The sequence below is a fragment of the Schistocerca piceifrons genome, chromosome 4 (genome assembly GCF_021461385.2).
Source record: "Schistocerca piceifrons isolate TAMUIC-IGC-003096 chromosome 4, iqSchPice1.1, whole genome shotgun sequence".
Classification (NCBI taxonomy): domain Eukaryota; kingdom Metazoa; phylum Arthropoda; class Insecta; order Orthoptera; family Acrididae; genus Schistocerca; species Schistocerca piceifrons.
This window is the reverse complement of record NC_060141.1, coordinates 544,393,421-544,412,695: the sequence shown is the minus strand read 5'-3', so window position 1 is coordinate 544,412,695 and position 19,275 is coordinate 544,393,421. Positions and strand designations below refer to the sequence as shown.

General features: G+C 38.2%; 1 protein-coding gene across 3 annotated transcripts in view; it reads right to left on the bottom strand.

Moving 5' to 3' along the window:
• The window catches only part of LOC124795495 (kinesin-like protein KIF21A), a 493,366-nt gene that overhangs the window by 136,338 nt on the left and 337,753 nt on the right, over nt 1–19,275 (bottom strand). For all 3 annotated transcript variants that reach the window (XM_047259545.1, XM_047259547.1, XM_047259546.1), the window contains exons 6-13: nt 15,588–15,696; nt 15,249–15,451; nt 10,361–10,550; nt 10,120–10,272; nt 9,236–9,418; nt 9,071–9,118; nt 8,538–8,741; nt 2,639–2,838 (exon numbers count right to left, since the gene is read on the bottom strand). In XM_047259545.1, the coding sequence (XP_047115501.1) occupies nt 2,639–2,838; nt 8,538–8,741; nt 9,071–9,118; nt 9,236–9,418; nt 10,120–10,272; nt 10,361–10,550; nt 15,249–15,451; nt 15,588–15,696 (1,290 nt within the window). The remainder of the gene's footprint in view (nt 1–2,638; nt 2,839–8,537; nt 8,742–9,070; nt 9,119–9,235; nt 9,419–10,119; nt 10,273–10,360; nt 10,551–15,248; nt 15,452–15,587; nt 15,697–19,275) is intronic.

Here is a 19,275-nt window from a genome sequence, read left to right as displayed (position 1 = left end):
AGGCTGTTTGCTTCTGATGGACTTGCATAGGATATGGTTTATCTCACAGTGTACACTATTGTAACTGGTTTTTCTGTGAGTATCAGAACTTTAATGTCGAAAAACTTGGTGACGATCACCTTGCCTGCTGAGAGCACAAATTTGAATTTTTTAGAAGAAGATGACACATTTGTGTCCCTAGATGTCTCCCTACATTATCCCAAAGCAACATGCACCAAATTTCAACTGGTTTGGTTGTTGACGATTTGTACCTTTTCATTTTAACTCATACTAATTAGTTCAATAAAAACAAATTGTCCAGGACCCAGGATTGGAGTGACTCCTTACCCTCTCCCTTAAAACCCACATCCTTTCGTCTTTCCCTCTCCTTCCCTCTTTCCTGATGAAGCAACCGTTGGTTGTGAAAGTTTGAAATTTTGTGTATGTGTTTGTATGTTTTTTATTGCGTCTATCTACCAGCGCTTTCCCGTTTGCTAAGTCATGGAATCTTTGTTTTTAATATATTTTTCCCATGTGGTATGTTTCTTTCTATTTTATTCATATAATTTAAGTTTATAGATAGTTTGATGCAAAATGAAATGAAAATAAATGAAGAACAAACTGGAAATTAAGATCCACCCCCCCCTCCCAAATTAAGAAATTTCATTATTTAGAGTGCATAGTTTCCCTAAGACTTAAATAATAGATAATAATGCACTTCAGTATTTCATACAGATTATCATTGAAACTTAATAGAATTATTAAGTAAAATTATGTTATTGAAACTAACAAGTGAAAACATTTATTGAGTAGGTCTATGTAAGTGAGGCAGTGAAACAAAATTGGTTTCTAAAAGAGAACAACACAAATCTAACAAGACAACACACATCAGCCCACAAGGCAATTAGAGGATTTTGAAAATGCTACTGAACATACAGGGACAAGATTGAGTGCCTAGAAGAAATAACTGAACACACTGTGCTGATGCAGACACTTTTCACATCTGCAAGTTCTTTTTTAAGGGTTCTGAGTTGATTCTTCATTCTGAGCTTGTACTTGCGTCAAGCTGTGGCTGTGGAAGTGGGCATTTGGGTGCCTGTCTGGTTGTATTTGTAAATGTGTGCACTTCTGCTAGAAAAAGAACTAGTGCTCGAAAGCTAGGGCGACTGCTGTCTTCCGTTGTGTGTTTCAGTGCTCCAGACATCAATTCACTGTAGATGAATATTTGCCTTTCCCTTATTTTACGTATTGCACCATCCAGGAGTTTCCATTGTTGTTATAAATTAGGAAAAAGATTTGCACACTAAATCAAGGTAGCTAGATAAAGATTTTAATCTTGTTCCTTCAAAATTCTCATTCTGTACAATCTATGTCTTGATCACATCTACATCTACATCTACATCTACATCTACATCCATACTCCGCAAGCCAACTGAGGGTGTGTGGTAGAGAGTACCCTGAGTACCTCTATCGGTTCTCCCTTCTATTCCAGTCTCGTATTGTTCGTGGAAAGAAGGATTGTCGGTATGCTTCTGTGTGGGCTCTAATCCTCTGATTTTATCCTCATGGTCTCTTTGTGAGATATACGTGGGAGGGAGCAATATACTGCTTGACTCTTGGGTGAAAGTATGTTCCCGAAACTTTAACAAAAGCCCGTACCGAGCTACTGAGCGTCTCTCCTTCAGAGTCTTCCACTGGAGTTTATGTATCATCTCCGTAACACTTTCGCGATTACCAAATGATCCTGTAACGAAGCAGGCTGCTCTCCATTGGATCTTCTCTATCTCTTCTGTCAACCCTATCTGGTATGGATCCCACACTGCTGAGCAGTATTCAAGCAGTGGGCGAACAAGCTTACTGTAACCTACTTCCTTTGTTTTTGGATTGCATTTCCTTAGGATTCTTCCAATGAATCTCAGTCTGGCATCTGCTTTACCGACGATCAACTTTATATGATCATTCCATTTTAAATCACTCCTAATGCGTACTGCCAGATAATTTATAGAATTAACTGCTTCCAGCTGCTGACCTGCTATTTTGTAGCTAAATGATAAGGGATCTATCTTTCTATGTATTCACAGCACATTACACTTGTCTACATTGAGATTCAATTGGCATTCCCTGCACCATGTGTCAATTCGCTGCAGATCCTCCTGCATTTCGGTACAATTTTCCATTGTTACAACCTCTTGATACACCACCACTGCATCATCTGCAAAAAGCCTCAGTGAACTTCCGATGTCATCCACAAGGTCATTTATGTATATTGTGAATAGCAAAGGTCCTATGACACTCCCCTGTGGCACACCTGAAATCACTCTTACTTCGGAAGACTTCTCTCCATTGAGAATGACATGCTGCGTTCTGTTATCTAGGAACTCTTCAATCCAATCACACAATTGGTCTGATAGTCCATATGCTCTTACTTTGTTCATTGAACGACTGTGGGGAACTGTATCGAACGCCTTGCGGAAGTCAAGAAACACGGCATCTACCTGTGAACCCCTGTCTATGGCCCTCTGAGTCTCGTGGACATCAGCACCACAGCTCTATAGTCTTAGGTAGACTTGGTCTTAACATAACAGATACAGGTCCACACAATGCACTGTACAGCTATTGAAAACATACAGTTAAACTCAAGACACAAATTATTTGTTACCTTTGTCCTTTTCATATCTGCAAGTTCATTTTTAAGAGTTCTGAGTTGATTCTCATGTTGAGTCTGAGCTTGCAGCAACCTTGCATGCTCCTTTTTGGCTGAATTCAGACGTTTCAGTTCCTTCTGCATATCACTGAGTTTCTTTTCATATTCATCACGAACTTTCTTGACCTTTTCAGTTGGTTCCTTTGACTGGTTGCCTGTATGAAAAAATGCAGTTAAATGCAATTTGAAAATATATGAGAACACATTCACCATACAAAATGAACACAAGAAATAAAAGCTATGAAGTGGACACTAAATCTCCCACCATTCTTAGAAAGGATGTACAATTCATTGTGCTCTGAATTACCCCTAACTTTAAATTGTCTTCGGTAAATTAGGTTGGATGGATTTCGTTTTCCTTCACTAATATCTTCCATATCTATTTCACATGGATCACAAGTTATGGAGTGCAGACTCAAATTATAAACAATGGAGAAGAAAACTGGCCATGCCCTTTATATAGGAATCATCCTGGCATTTGCCTGGAGCAATTTAAGGGACTCATGGAAAATCTAATCCTGGATGGCCAGATGGGGATTTAAACCATCATCCTACCAAATGTGATACTAGTATGTGAGTGAGGAAGTACTTCCAGTAATATAAAAAAAAAGTGAGGCTGGCTGCACTGTTATTCTCATTGCTCCAATTTCTGTACAGGGTGTCTGGCAATTAACTAGGTATGTGAATAAATTCTACATTTATAATGCTAATTTATTGAAATTAATATCATGCACATAGCGTTATATAAAAATGACGGCACCTGTGGCATCAAACAATCATCTCAAATGGCTAGGTATGGAATCAACAGTTATCTGGAAGGAGTGGGATATTGCTGGTAACCTCCTGAATCTGTGGTTCCAGTTCTTCCAATGTGCTAGGTTTTGTCTGGCATACCTCACATTATACACAACCACATAAAAGGAACTCATGTGGAGTCATGTCTGGACTTCCTGCAGGCTACTCTTGAGATTCATGTTTTCCCAGCCAATGCCCTAGAAACTTCTCACCCAACCACGCATGCACTTCACTTGCAAAGTGAGGTGATGCGCCATCACGCATAAAATAATGTCTTCGAAATTATCCCATGCAGATATTGAGGGGCCAAACAATATTTTTCGAGCATCCACAGATAGTGTTCTGCATTCATTGCATCACAGGTGATAAATGGCCCAGTAAAATTTGTGGCAGTCATTCCTCACCACACTGTCACTTTTCGGCAGGACTGTATCTTCTCCACCCTAACACCAGTATCCCATTCCACCGAATAGTGGCAACTGTGTTGATTTAGAGAACCTCCCATATGGAATACACCTCATCACTCAGGAAGATGTTCTTAAACAATTGGGACCAAACTTCATGCCAACTCAACATTGATTCCCCATACTCCATTTGACTATCACTGTCTTCCTGTGTCAGCTGCTGCACATGACGAGGTTCCCATATATGAAAACCCAATTCATTATGTAACATCTCATGTACCATGTACCCTGTTAGTCCACTTTCATTTGCAGCCTAGCATGTTGATTTGAAAGGGCTGCATACAAATAATTCCTTCACAGTTTTAACTTTATCATCAGATTGAGACATGGATGGGAAGACAGTTTTTTTTTTTTTTTTTTTTTTTTTTTTTTTTTTTTTTTTTTTTTTTTTTTTTTTTTTTTTAACCAGCCCACGGTTATTAACTTTCAGTGACAATTCTTTATTGTCTCTAGACAAATTGTGGCACTCACTTCACTTATCACATGCCACCACCTCTGCACCAGGACATCAGAATTCCACACTTCATAACATGCAGCAATTCGTGCTCACTGTTGAACAGTCAGGAAATTGACCATCTTTCCATTTGCTGTGTGCAGCTCCTCTCGCAGAAACTGTGAAGTGAAGAGAGTGAGAGGAAGGAGAGGAAATGAGGGAAATGAAACAAATGCCAAGCACGGAATATAAGTCTGGCATAGCAGCCATATGTTTGCATGGTAACAGTGCCAGTATGGCAAAATAACCTCCGAGCCAAATCGTCCCTGCCCGTGCCGTGACTACAGAAATCCAGACATTGTTGAACAATCTATATGTACACACTATTTCCATTATGATTCCATTGATATCAAAACTTTTACAGCCATTTTATAATATCTAGTTTTTTTTAGGACTACATTTTATCTATAGAATTAATTTTTATTGAAACTGGTTTCTGAATGTTACTCTCTTAATTCCTCTATAGGCATGATGGTCTTTTCACAGTATATAAAACTGTCTGAGCCCAATTCATTGCTCCACAATGTACACATTAATCCCTAAATATTTTCAATTTCACAAATAAATGTGGTAAAGTGAATACGTCCTATAAGATGGCTATACAGTTCCAAAAGAATAACTAGCTGCTCATTTACATTATCTCTTGTGCATAATTTAGCAGTTTAAACATCATTACTCTATTTGCAAAAATCAGAGTAAGTCACATTTAAAGAGTATAATGGTGTTAAAACCTCTTCAAACTCTTGCTGTGAATTCACTTTTGTAAGAAGAATAGTGTTTGTTCACAACAAAGAATAAATTCATTTGCAGCAATTCTCTTTTTAAAAAATGCAAAATATACATTGATTTTTAAGTAACTGTACAATGAAGTGCGCATTCTCCATTCAAATTTCATACTGCAGCAAAACACCATATGGCAAACTGTGATACAGCTTACTGTAACATAATTCCTGTTGCCAGTAGGGAGCAGGCACACATATCAGAGTGACAAAATGTACTATTCCACATTCTGTCATAAGGGTTCAAACAGTATTGCTGAGATTGCGAACCACACTAGGTATGAAAATTTGCACTGTGTTACGACCAACTTTTGAACAGTACTTGTCTAACTGCTAAATGTGACACTGATTTACATTTGGAAACAAGACTGTAGATTGTTTCCAGTCAATAAGACTGCAGTATTGGGCAACAGAAACGCATTTATCTGTGGGTGTCAGTGACAAAAATTACTGCATGGAAAACATGTATCTCATGGTATAAAGTGTAAGAGAACAACTTTGCAATGCAAGTAAGTCATTTCCCTTTTCAAAACAATTTATATTACATTCACTGTATCTTTTTATTGTCTTCAACCACTCATCAATCCTCCCCCTCCTCCTCCTCCTCCTCCCCCTCCCCCCCCCCCCCATACTTGATATGCTTTTTGCCATTGAGAACATTCACTCTATTAGCTGTAAAACCTCCTGGCCTTTCAGGTTAGTCTTCACTTATTGGACATAAGGCAAAATCATATGATGTAACAGCAATGTTATAACGAAGGTACTCCAAAATTTGGAAATCTCTTATATCTTGTCAATGTAGTTGTTTTAAGATTTATACTGCTGAGTTTTACTGATGACATTGTCAGTATTTGGACCTCTGTTTGCACAAATGATTTTACAAATATCTGCAATTTGAGGGAGGCATTGTTCCAAGTAACATTTTCCAGTGGCTGATTTTGAAATACAAGACCTAAATTTTACAAACTTCTTTTCCTAAAAAAAAAAAAAAGAGCACTACTACTTTTTTACTGTGATCTCATTCTGTTTTTCAACTGTTGCAACACTGTGGTAGTAAACTGAGTTTTTATTGCCTACAATAAGGTTTCCACATACTGAGATGATCATTTTTGAATACAAATTTGTGATAGCCATAGGGACAGTTATTATTCACTGACCACTAGCCCCTAGTCTCATTTCAGCTTAATTTTATGTAATCTGCAATTTATAGAAAGATTTTCTTTTTCGCCTGACTAATGTAATACACTGAGAATAGTTTTACTTACCAGAAGTCAGCAGGAATTATCTGTCTCACTTTCAACTTAGTATTGGAAACATAACGAACTCTTAAAATAATCACAAATTTAAATAATAATAATAATAATAGTAACAGTATTCTATTACTGGGACCTGCCTACTTTAAATCAGATTCCATAATATCGTATTTGGCAGGGGCACAAAGACTACATAATGGACAGTGCTCGATTAAAGAAACAGAATGCATTTCAAATTTGGTATTATCAAAGAACTTTAAAAATTACGAGGATGGATAAAGTATGAAATGAAGATGGGTCTATAATATAGGCAAGAAAAGAAGTCTATGGAACAAAATTACGAGAAGATTGGACAGACTACTGAGACATCTGAGACATCTATTGGAATAGTTGACCAACCTTGTGTGGGAAGGAGTTGGAAAGAGAGGAAAAATGCTAGGAACAAACCATGACTTTATAAACCAGCTCATAAAGAATACTGGGTGTAACAAAAGTATGGAACATCCAGAATGGAATAACAATAGTATAGAAAGGATAAATTATTACTCACCGCATAGAGGAGGCAATGAGTCACACACAGCCACAGTAAAAAGCATACTAGAAATATTTAAGCTTTCAGACAACATCCTTACTCAGAAGTAGAACTCTTAACATTTACACAATTTACACAACATGACTGCTGTCTCTGGCCTCTGGTGGTCCTTAGTGGCTGGAGACAGCAGCCATGCATGTGCAATGTGAGAGTGTTCTACATCTCAGGAAAGATATTGTCCATAAACATAAATATTTCTAATATGCTTTTCATTGTGCCTGTCTGTGACTCAACTCATGCTCTATGTGGTGAATAGCGATCTATCCTCTCTCTGCAATAATTACATAAAGATGAAAACACAATGAGATAGGAAAAGGTGGAGAACAGTATCGAATCACCTAAAGAATAACTCTCCCAGCACATCAGCCAATCCCAGAATAATAAGAGATGATAAGAAGCTCTTTAGAAGTATTATGATGCAACAGATGAGTGGCACGACTTCAGCACTTGAGGCACAACTGCCTTTCATAACGCACAGTAACCAGGAAATTGAAAGTCCACACAAAGGAAGAACTGATGGGATAACTGCTTGACGTGATACTTGAGAACCTCACCATGTAGGAATGCATGCTATGGTAGTCTCAAGGGAACACACTGTTATCCCACACGGTTCATGCACTGTCAGAACAACTGTTTGCTATGCAAGTGTTGAGGGGTAAAGATAATAAAGGTTCTCATTGTTGACAAATATGAATACTCCTCATCAAGCCCTCTTCCCACAGATGCCATCCTTTTGGTGTAGGCTATAAACTCTTAGCACAGGCGCACCAGTACCTTTTAAATGAATGTCTTTGAGATGAAGACACAAGATGTATTGCCTGTACTCAAAGCCGCATTTCCTCTGTATGAATCCTGAGCCAATTTATGTTTCACTGCATGGGAAGAAGGTTAAAGTTGTCAATGTCCTATCACTGATAAGGTCATTATACACTGAGCACAATTTTGGATCGAGAATGGTTAGGGAACAAAATTGGCTGGCCTTTCAAAAGAACTGTCCCAGCATTTGCCTTAAGTGATTTAGGGAAACTATAGAAAACATGCATCTAGATGGCCATATGGGGATTTGAATTTTCATCCTGCAGAATGTGAGTCCACATTGCTCTAAGTTTCATCCTCCCAAATGGGAGTCTGCCTTGTTCTCAGTACTTCACTGGAGTGAGGAGATGGAGGAGGAGGAGGAGGAGGAGGAGGAGGAGGAGGCGGCGGCTCACACGTGTCTTCCCTCTATAACACATGTATGTTGTTTCCAACATAACCACCACCTTCAGTTTGACACACTCAATATTAGTACAATGATTTACAGGTCATCGCATAACAATTACCTTCTCTGATGGAGGTGCATTCAGAATCATATGATACAAACTGACAAGTGATAAATCAGTAACATGAAATAACCATACACTAGTGTAATACCACTATTGATACCTTGTCCTTGTCTTCCCAATTATGAAAACATAACTTATGCTGTTTTAACTTACTGAATGAGGCTAGCACTTTATCCCGTTCTTCTTGTGTGACCCTGATACGTTCCTGCAACTGCATCATCTTGTCTTCATAGTGCTGGCGCATAGTGTGTATTCTGCGCTGTGACAGCTCTAATTCTTCTATTAGCTTCTGTTTGATGTTTATCTCTGAAGTGAGTTCTGCTAACTTAAGACCAAATTCTTCATTTTCAGCTTCTCCTATATCAAATGGAAAGAAATTGTGATACTAATAAATGATTATAATTGTTGAAGTGAAACTATGTTTCAAGTACTATTACCCTGCTTCCCACTTCATTTATTTCAAGCGTATCACGAGAAAATGTAATCAGCAATGACATAGTTAAAGCTTCCCGTCACATGCAAATATTTTTATTAAATGTACAGTGCACTAAAAATACTGATATGTGCCATTAAAAGCAACTCATTGTCACTAAAAAGAATGTGCTAAAAATTAGAGAGAACACAAAAATTAATTAGAAGTGCATAAATAGTGTACTTTTAAATTTTACTAAATCGCATATACCCACCTTTCTCTTCCGTATCAGTACTGCTGCTGTCACTTGCGTCATCATTCTCTGCTCAAAGAAATGAAAGGAACTTCAGGAATCAAAACAATGTGACAGAATTAAAGTCTTTGAAACAGTGTATACCGTTACAACTTCTTCCACTTTAAATAATATAGAACAACCTACCTTTCTCTTCACTGTCACTCTCACTATCTGCATCATCATTCCCATTTTTCTGGCCATCGTTTGATGTTTCATCATCAATTTTACTTTTTGCTAGCAATTCAATATCCTTTAACAAATCTTTCTTTGCTTCAGAAAGGAGATTATCTACAGATGTTACGTCACCAGGAGATATATCGAAGTGTCCTGGAAGAACAGAGATATGGGAAACTTAAATGACCTCCAGAATATAAAAGATAAGAATTATTTAGATTTCATACAACAGCAGTTATAGGAGTAATTCCTTCTCCTCCTCCTCATTCTTAGTCTTCTTCTTCTGTTTGATAATTTTTAAGACCTACTTCTTTAGTAACACTAACCCCTCCCAATCATTATGTGAATCAGTTACTGTAGATAAATTTCAAGGCAACTTTTAAGTTTCAGTGAACTTAATTACTTGCAAACAGTTTCCTCTGCAAGTCATTGATTAATCTGCTAAGTGACACAGCAGAATTTTCGTTTTTGCACTCGATTCATTTAAATTGTAAAAAGCAACTTTTTAGGTGTTTCTTTTTAGTTTTCTTTCCCAGTATAAAATTCTCAGGAAGAAAGAGTCACATATCCCTCACATCACACAGTAAATAACTCTTTGTTCTAATCTCATCATTGTAATTATCAAGGATTATGGACTGCATTTTGAGAGAGACTAAACATTATAATAAAATTTCATCACCTATACAAACAAATTTGGCTACTCTAGTTTTTCCACCTCTAGCTCGAAGTTACATACAAGACTCCACATAGTTAGAGGAAGGACTGCATCAATTTGCATGAACTGCCGTACTGATGTTATTAACATGACATCATTTAGCAATGCTGAATGTGCAGTAGATAAGATGTTTGCCTACCTGACATGGCAACATGAGGACTCAGTGACATTTTAGGTGGTTGCCTTTTGCGGAGTTGCTGACATATGGCTTCAGATTCCAACAATTTTGCTCTCAGGTCCTCTATCTCTTTAAGATAACCCTGTATCATTTCTGTGATGTCTGAAGTTTCACCTGTACATAAATAATACGAAATTTACTTTTATAGCATGAGCACATATAATAGGCTTTACAGTCACCACTTATTGGTTCCAATTCATACCTGAGCCAACCCAAGATCCCACAGCTCTCTCAGCCAAAAGCTGTGTGTTCTTGTTGCTGAGAGCATCTATTGTTTCCTGCATGGCTTTCACTCTGGTTCTCAGATTGTTGATCTCACTTTGTAACATTATGTTTTCATGGTACATATCATTTACAGATTCAACACCATCTTCACCAACAATTCTTTTCCCCTGAAAATTTATAGTTAATTTAAATATGGATTCTCTGCATTGTACAGAAGCAATTATAGCGAGAATTTTCTACAACTTACCGAGTACACTGTATTTTGCTCTCACATTCTGTCTTTTATTAATTAAGTTAACCTTTAGGATTCTGATGCCTACGCATATTATAAAACAATATTATAAGAGTCACTGATGCTACCTTCATGAAGCTGCAGCATTTATTGCCCAATTTATACATCTAACTGATGATGTTTCAACTGCAAACATTGTTTAGGGAAGTTTAATTATGGTTTTATCAAAAACCAGAAGGTCATTGGCATACTTCTTATTGAAATAATTTGGAAAAAATCAGTTTACATGCTGCATATGCATGATTTGTTTGCAAGTATGGGTACATATCAGTCCTTTACAGATTACTGAACAGCACACTGGCTTAAAATGAATAAGAATGTACCAAATAATAATTCAGATGAAAAAACTACAATAAGGATATTGTTAGCAACAGAGTCCTACAATTATTGGGGGGGGGGGGGGGGGGGGGGGGGGGGGGAGTAACTGATACAGACATGGAACCAAGATATTGAGTTTTATTATGATTCAGAGATATTTCAAAATCTTTCTTTTGTACGGTGGAAGATTACAGGTTGGTACTAACACTTCATATATCGTTGGATAAGAAATATATAATAGTAGCATCTAAATAAGTCAATAACTCACATTCTAGCATAGAATTCTTCTGTTCTAGCATAGAATTCTTCTGTTACTTTCTCTCTCATAGCTTTAATTACAATGTTTGTGTCATCTACAAATTATAATGCCGAAATCATCTTGTCCTTACCGAATTACTTATTCACTTCATCATTCATTTGCTTGCTCAAAATAATCACAAATCTTTTTTCAACAACAATCAAAGACAGCAGACCCTCATTTCATTCTCATTGCAGGTGGACACCTCTTGTCCTGGGGTCTGAGTGTCCTGCCCTTCCTTTTTAATATCTCCACTCTACTCCTCTCCCTTCCCCAAGGACGGAAATAATAGTTCCAAAAGCTAAGATAGTGTCATCTCTTTTACTTTCATGTGTATATTTATCAGCAGTATTAAACAGTTGCCTCCTTAAGGCAAGTACTGGCCAGAAATTTTCCTATTTTCCCATAGCCATTGTTTATTAATGAATGAGAGTTAACTTATTAGTCAGTAATACTACTTATTTAACTTCGCACACACTTTATTATTCTTTTAAGGTTCATGTGTCAGCACTCTTTAATTAAAAAACTTGGCTGTGTAATAGAAACAGTTGTCCAGAAGAATAGTTTTAGCCTTGACTAAAAATATCTGCATTGCTAAAGGCCAGATATTTTAGGTTTTTGGACAATAATGATCTTTGTGGCTGCTGGCTGCATACTGGACTACTTCCTGTTCCACTTATAGCTGCAGTAAGGAGGAAAGTAATTTTTTCATAGTGTTGAAGCTGTGGATACTTCTCAAACTATGTGGATTTACTCTACATTTCCCCCCCCTCTCTCCCCCCCCCCCACCCCCCACACACACACGCACACATACACACAGGTGAAGGATTAGTCAGAATGCATAAACCTTGAAGAGCCACTCCAAGATGACTGTCAATATATATAACATATTATCCTCACTGCTCACTTTCCTGCAATCAATACTTTCTTTTTAAGTGTGTGTCACCCCAGAAAATTGTCCCATTAAGAGATTAATGAATGGAAATATGCAAGATTTATATATAAGTCTGCTCATTTATGAGGCTGCTATAACTGAAGATAAAATCTTCTACATAATTAGATGTTCCTCTCCAATTCTCTTCTTCAGAATCAACATTTCAATTCACTTATCCTGTAGAATATTACAGCAGAAGAACTGAGTAGGTAAAAGGTAGTAATGCGGGGGGTTGCTGGTTTGAGAAGGATGATAAGGTCGGGTTGGTTTTCAGGTTACAGACAGCTGTGTGTTCCATAGAAGTGACGTTGGACAAACTTAGGAGGGATTTAGGAAAGAAAAATAAGGCCAGGTTGGAAGTGAGGAATTCCTGGAAGATAACTAGGGGATGACTACATGGAAGGGGAGGTGGATCACAGTTTGAAGGAGGTTGGAACCGCTTTAAAAAAAAGGTTCTATGTGGACTATTGTCAGTGGGTTGCATGGTGAAAAAACATTTGCACTATAGAGAATGAGTAAAGGAAAGAAGTTCTTTTACAAGTCCGGTATGGCTGAACTCAGCTTAAGGGCTATGGGTGAGGCCTTTAGAAAGAACTGAGACTTCTGCAAACATCAGTGGTTTGGCAGAAAGGTTGACAACTATGTTATGGGACAATTTTTTTTTTTTTTAAGAAAAGTGTGTTTCGTGGAGGCAGGAGGAAGTTTATGGCAATATGGAAGGTGGATAAGTTAGTAGGGTTTGTTCGGAAAATTATGAAGATTGACGAGGGGGTTGGATCTGAGTGGTAGGCTCTTCCTTGGGTATAGATAATCCCATGCGTGGGTAAGATGGGAGTAGCTAGGTCAGTTTCCTCAGATGGTGCTGGGAATGCTGTTCCAATTGTTTAAGGGCAAGAGAGTCTATTGCAGCAACAGAATTCCGCAATCCCCCAGTCCTATACCTCCACGAACTCACCTTACCTTTTTCCTCCTCTCTTCTGTCCACACCACTCCTTTCCCATATGGATCGTGTACTGCCTTCTCCAACTGCTCTTCCTATCCCTCCCTTCCAAGCAGGCGCACACACACTCCCTCCCTCCCCCCCCCCCCTTCCTCCTCCTCCCCCCCACCCCCCCAATCAGTTTCAGTTTCATAGATACTGCGAGCATGTATGTTTGTAAGTGGGTGGTTGTGTGCGAGAATGTTTGTTCTCTTACTAGAAAAAGAGCAAGAACTCTAAAGCTAGTGTTAAGTGTTTTCTATTGTGTGTTTCTGCGCACCATGCACCAGTCCTCCATAGTTAAGTGGTTGTCTTTCCCTTATTTCATAGATTTAAACAAACAGTTATAAATTATTTACAGAATAACCTGAATGAGGATGATAAAACAAAGCTTTTTTTCATCTGTACACAAACAATTATTGTCAGCACGAGTGAATTTCCCATTATCCTATCAATCCGTATGCTTGTTTAGTGACATTTTGGTAACTTACTGTGTTTAAGTCTGTCATTTGACTAATGTAGGATTACAGCTCCAGGGGTGAATAATGTTGTAATGTTCACTAGGTTTTCAGCAGTTCTGATTATGGCATATAAAACAGAATAAAGCCAGTTATTATTACTATGCTCAAAATTGAATAACGTGTCATGGGATTGCTAATAAACCACTAGTATTTGTTGTATATATCTGAACGGTATGAATGTTTTATTATCCTTATCTCATGAATAGTAGTCATGTTTTAAGTTGCAGTACTGAGTTAGCCAGTGGTCACATGGTCAAGTCTTTAAATAGATAGCCAGGGTACATCTCAGGGTCTTTCGTCTTCCGGTCAGTGAGGTTGGATTTGGTAAGGAATTGTTTGGCCAGAGTTCTTGGCACTTAGTGTTACTCAGACTTAAAAATATTTTGGATATCTGGCAGTTCAGGACATATAATTCTATCAGTGTGCACCAGTTCAGGACTTAGATATATTTATGGACTCTTTAGTGTGGGTGGTCATAGACATCATTGTATGTTATCTTGAATCTGTACCATCCTTTGCAACAAGCTATCTGAGAGCACCATTTGAATATATTTCTGTGAGATCTGAATGAACAAAGAATCAAAGATTAATCCTTTGGTAGTAGCCCACATTACCATCCTACAGGATCCTAATCTTAATGTTTCCCTTTTAACAATGTCAATCAGTATACTGATTTTAATTATACCACTATTTGTCATTGATAACCAAGATGCCTGATGAATGATCCATGCTTCTACAAGGACTTGAAACAACCGTGATGACCAAACTTTTTTGATCAGAAGAACCATATTCAAATATAAGGTCAAGTGCTCACCCCCGATGGTTAGGTAGCGACGAATTGATTCTGACTGGCAAGTAATTTCCCATTATCATCACTTGAGCCCCCACTGAAGTTGCAAAAGATGCAGTCGAGAAACTATGTCAAGATGCTGACTTGTTTGTTTTCCAGAAGTAACAATTGTTTCTGAAACTAGCAATTATACAAGGAGTAAAAGTTGCTGAACATAGTTGTTTGAGGAGCTCAGTAGTATTTTCCTTGATTTCAAGTCATCATTAGTATGTACACCTAAACATTTCTAGCACTCTCACTCATATGCTATATTAATTGTTGGTGGTGTTTTATTTCTTTTACGCAATTTAATATAGTATTTTTCCCAATAATTCTAAAAAACATATTCTTAGCATTTTCTCCTGTCGCTTTCTCTCTGACAGACTTGTGGTTGTCTACAAATTATATTGCTTATGTCATTTCCTCCTCAGTCAGTCATTCAAAATCATCAGAAGTCTCTTTTCTCTGCGAGTCACAATTTTTCAAATATTATATCAAATTTTGCAACAGCATATATCCCAAAACAGGATACAAAAATAAAATGTGATAAATTTCATTCAAGAATTACGATTAACACTTACTTTTAATGCAGCAATCTGTTTTAGAAGTCAGGCTTTCACAAGCATGCATAAAGCTCATTATGTTACACTTTTCTCCAAAACACTATTAACAAGAATAAAACACCCTTACAAACCTGTTTGTATTCCAACAGTTCTAGCTGCAGTTGCTGTATTTCCTGCCGCAGTAGTACTATTGTTCGTGATGACTTATCTTGATTAATAACAACCCTATTTTTAATGTTCCTTGCTCTATTTGCGTAATTCAGTGTGTTTAGTGTTTCCATAAAGTCTCTGTCACTTGGTGAGACACAAGCAATCATAACTGTCCGGCTGTTACCTAGAAGATAAAATACATTTTTTTTATATATTTACTATGTACACAACTAACACTGAGAAGAAATGAACTTTCACCCTGTCCACAGCCAGAAAAATAGATAACCATCATTAATTATGGAGCTTTCATGTTGCCTTACCTCCAAGTGAATCTTGCAGTAACCTTGTGAGCTTGGAATCTCTATATGGTACATGTGTGACTTTCCTCGATTTATCTCCAAGAGCAGATATCACATTGCCTAAAGCAAGCTGGGGAAAAATAATGGTGTAAAGCTGGATTTAATACTCAAAAACGAAAAATATAATATGTAATACTAGGGTTATTTACACGAGGCCATGCGCACCGCGCGCGCGCTACACACACACACACACACACACACACACACACACACACACACACAGAGAGAGAGAGAGAGAGAGAGAGAGAGAGAGAGAGAGAGAGAGTCACTTTATTGAAGATACAAATATACTGTCTTGTTCCAATAATGACTTAGGTCAATGTTTTACAAAATAATGTTTAACATAGATGGTAGTAATTAGTTTTTTGAATGGTAATTACAATAATGATAAAAGTAAACAATGCATGTCTGTATGATGTGGCTCTATACCAAACTACTTTATAGACACATAATTGTAATATGTCAAAAATTTCATTTTGTTCATTGCTATGTCAGGTAACTGTATTTTTTAGAATTACTGAATACTGCCATCATTAAAAACCACCTACAGCATGCCCGCCTGGCAAGATATAAAATGCTGAGGTTGCAGTTCAATTAGGCAGGTGGACATGGAGTGGGCATTGTGTCAGGCTGGGTGGTTGCAGTGAGAAAGAAGCATTAAGCAGGACAAGGGGCTAGGAATGGGTGGCAACTGACTGAGGAAGGTAGTGGGTGTGCAAGGTAAGAACATGGGAGAATGGTGTGGTAGCTGCATAGGCTTGGTATGTGACACAGAGGTACTGAAGCCAGTGGGGTTTGGCACATGATGAGTACGACATAGAGGACTGGATTGGCAGGAGGTGACAGGACAGACGGAGGGGACACTGTTGGGTGAAGAAAGTGGGGACAGTGGGTTAGCAGAGGCTGAGGCCATGAGGATTATGGGAATGAAGGGTGTGTTGCAAGTATAATGCCCATCCATGTGTTCAAAAATGCTGATGTTTGAGAGAAGGGTCCAGACTGCACAGACTTCAGAACAGTAACTGAACTCTTAGCATGTTTTGTTCAACAGAGTTGACATTAGGTGACAAGGTGGGTTGCTTCTTTGCAGCTGATTATTGGGGGTTGGTATAATCCACTGCGAAGGAGCACAACTCTTATCGACCAACTTCATTCCACACTGGAACAGCTGAACCACATCCTTTTGCATGACTGATTATTTATCACCGTGACCAGGAATGAGGGACATCCTATCCGAGATCCACCACACCTCTCCCACAGTGGTATTCCATTGCCCACTCAACCCACACAACATCCTCATCCATCCCTATGTCAGTTTCACTCCCAACTCACTGCTACAGGTGTCTCATTGAAAGATCCAGGTAGTTTTAAATGCTTGATCTACTCACCCTGAACAACCTACTCCAGTCCTGTCACAGACTCACCCATCACAGGCAGGTCCACCTGTGAAAGCATCTGTGAAATCAACTGCACAGCAATCACTGCACAGTATTTTTACCATCCAGTGGCACAACATGGCACTATGCAAAAAACATACTGGATTTCAATTGCTACTTCACAACCGATGCTATCTGGATCATTCCCTCTAACAACAGCTTTTAAGAGCTACTTAATTCCAAGATATTCTTGCAACACATTCTTCGCTTCCATAGTTCTCCTGACCTCAAATTCCATCCTATATCTACATCCAAACTCTGCAAGATAGGATATAGTGCTTGGCACAGGGTACCCTGTACCACTACAAATCATTTATTTCCCTGTTCCACTTGCAAATATTGTGATGGAAATGCAACAATCTAAGTGTCTACGTTCAACTCCCAATTTCTCTCATCTAATCTTTATGGTCCTTATACAAAATAATGTAGGACGGCAGCAGTAGACTCTTCCAGGAGTCAGCTTTAAATACTGGTTCTCTAAATTTTCTCAATAGCATTCCTTGAAAAGGATATCGCTTTCTCTACATGGATTCCCAATTGGGCTCTTGAAGCAACTCCATAACACTTGCATGCTGACTGAAGCTACTGGTAACAAAACTAGCAGCTCACCTTCCAACAAACGAAAGTCTACCATCCGCCTTCCCCACTACAATCCTCACACACTTGTTCCACTCCATATCGCTTTGCAATGTTTTGTCTACACATTTAATTGCCATGATTGTGTCAAGTAGCACACTACTAATGCTGTATTCAAACATTATGAGCTTGTTTCTCCTAGTAATCTGCATGAACTGACGTTTTTCTACTTTTACAGCTAGCTTCCATTCATCACACCATCTAGAAATGTTGTTCAAGACATCTTGTATCATCCTACAGTCACTTAACTACAACAGCTTCCCATACATCACAGCATTATCAACAAATAGCCACAGACTGCAGATCACCCTGTCCATCAGATCATTTATGTATGTATAAAATAAAAGTGCTCCTACCACACTTTCCTGAGACACTCTGATGATACCCTTGTAACTGATGAACACTTGCTGTTGAGGACAATGTTCTGTGTTCAATTACTTAAAAAGTCTTCCGGCCATTTGAATATCTGGGAACCTATTCCACATGCTCGTACCTTCATTAACAGTTTACAGTGGAGGACTGTGTCAAACTAGAAATTTGGAATCCACACATTTCCCTTTATCCATGGTTTGCAGGATATCATTTGAGATAAGGGTAAGTTGAGTTTCGCAGGAGCAGTGCTTTCTGAAACCATTTGTGGACAGAAACTTTTCCATCTCAAGGAACTTCGCATTCAAGAAATCTGCAGTAAACTGATGTTAAGGATATTGGTCTGCAATTTGAAGGTCAGTTCTTTTACCCTTCTTATATACAGGAGTCACTTGCACTTTTTGCCATTGCTTGGGGCTTTGTGCTGGGTGAGATATTTATGATAAATGCAAGCTAAGTAACGGGACAGTGCAGTGGAGTACTCTTTGTAAAACAGAACTGGGATTCCATCCAGACCTGGAGACTTTATTTTTTGCAACTCTTTCAGTTGCCTATTACTATGTCCTCCACACGAGAGTCTGTAAGATGATCAAATGACAGTATGTTTGTACGATCCTTCTGCATTAAATGTTTAGCTTTCTTTTTGAAATCTTCTATTGCTACACCAGACTGGTCAACAAGTGACTGGATAAAAGCCTGCAACCTGCTTAGCAATTTTATATAGGACCAAAATTTTCTCAGATCCTCAGCAAGATCTTTTGCTACAGTATGACAGTGGTAGCAATTGTAAGATTCACACTTCACACATCACTCTTTTTACAAGTCCATGAATCTCTACTAATTTTTGGATGTCATCTTTTGTGTATTCTCTTTTGAATCTGGAGTGTAACAGTCTTTGCTTCCTCAGAACTTTCAGAATTTTGTTATTAAACCATGGTGGTTCTTTTCTGTCCTTAATCCGTCACTCAGCACATACCGGTACCTCTCCAGAGTGCGTTTTACACTCTGTTTAAACTTCACCCATAATTTGTCAACATCCATCATACTGGGACTAAATGATGTCCATGCATTGTCTAAATGGGATGCTAACAACTGCTTATCTGCTCTCTCTAGCAAAAATACTCTCCCAGCCTTCCTGACTGATTTATTATCTTTAGTAGCCATTGTCACTATGATGACATTGTGATCACAAATCCCTGTCTCCATAC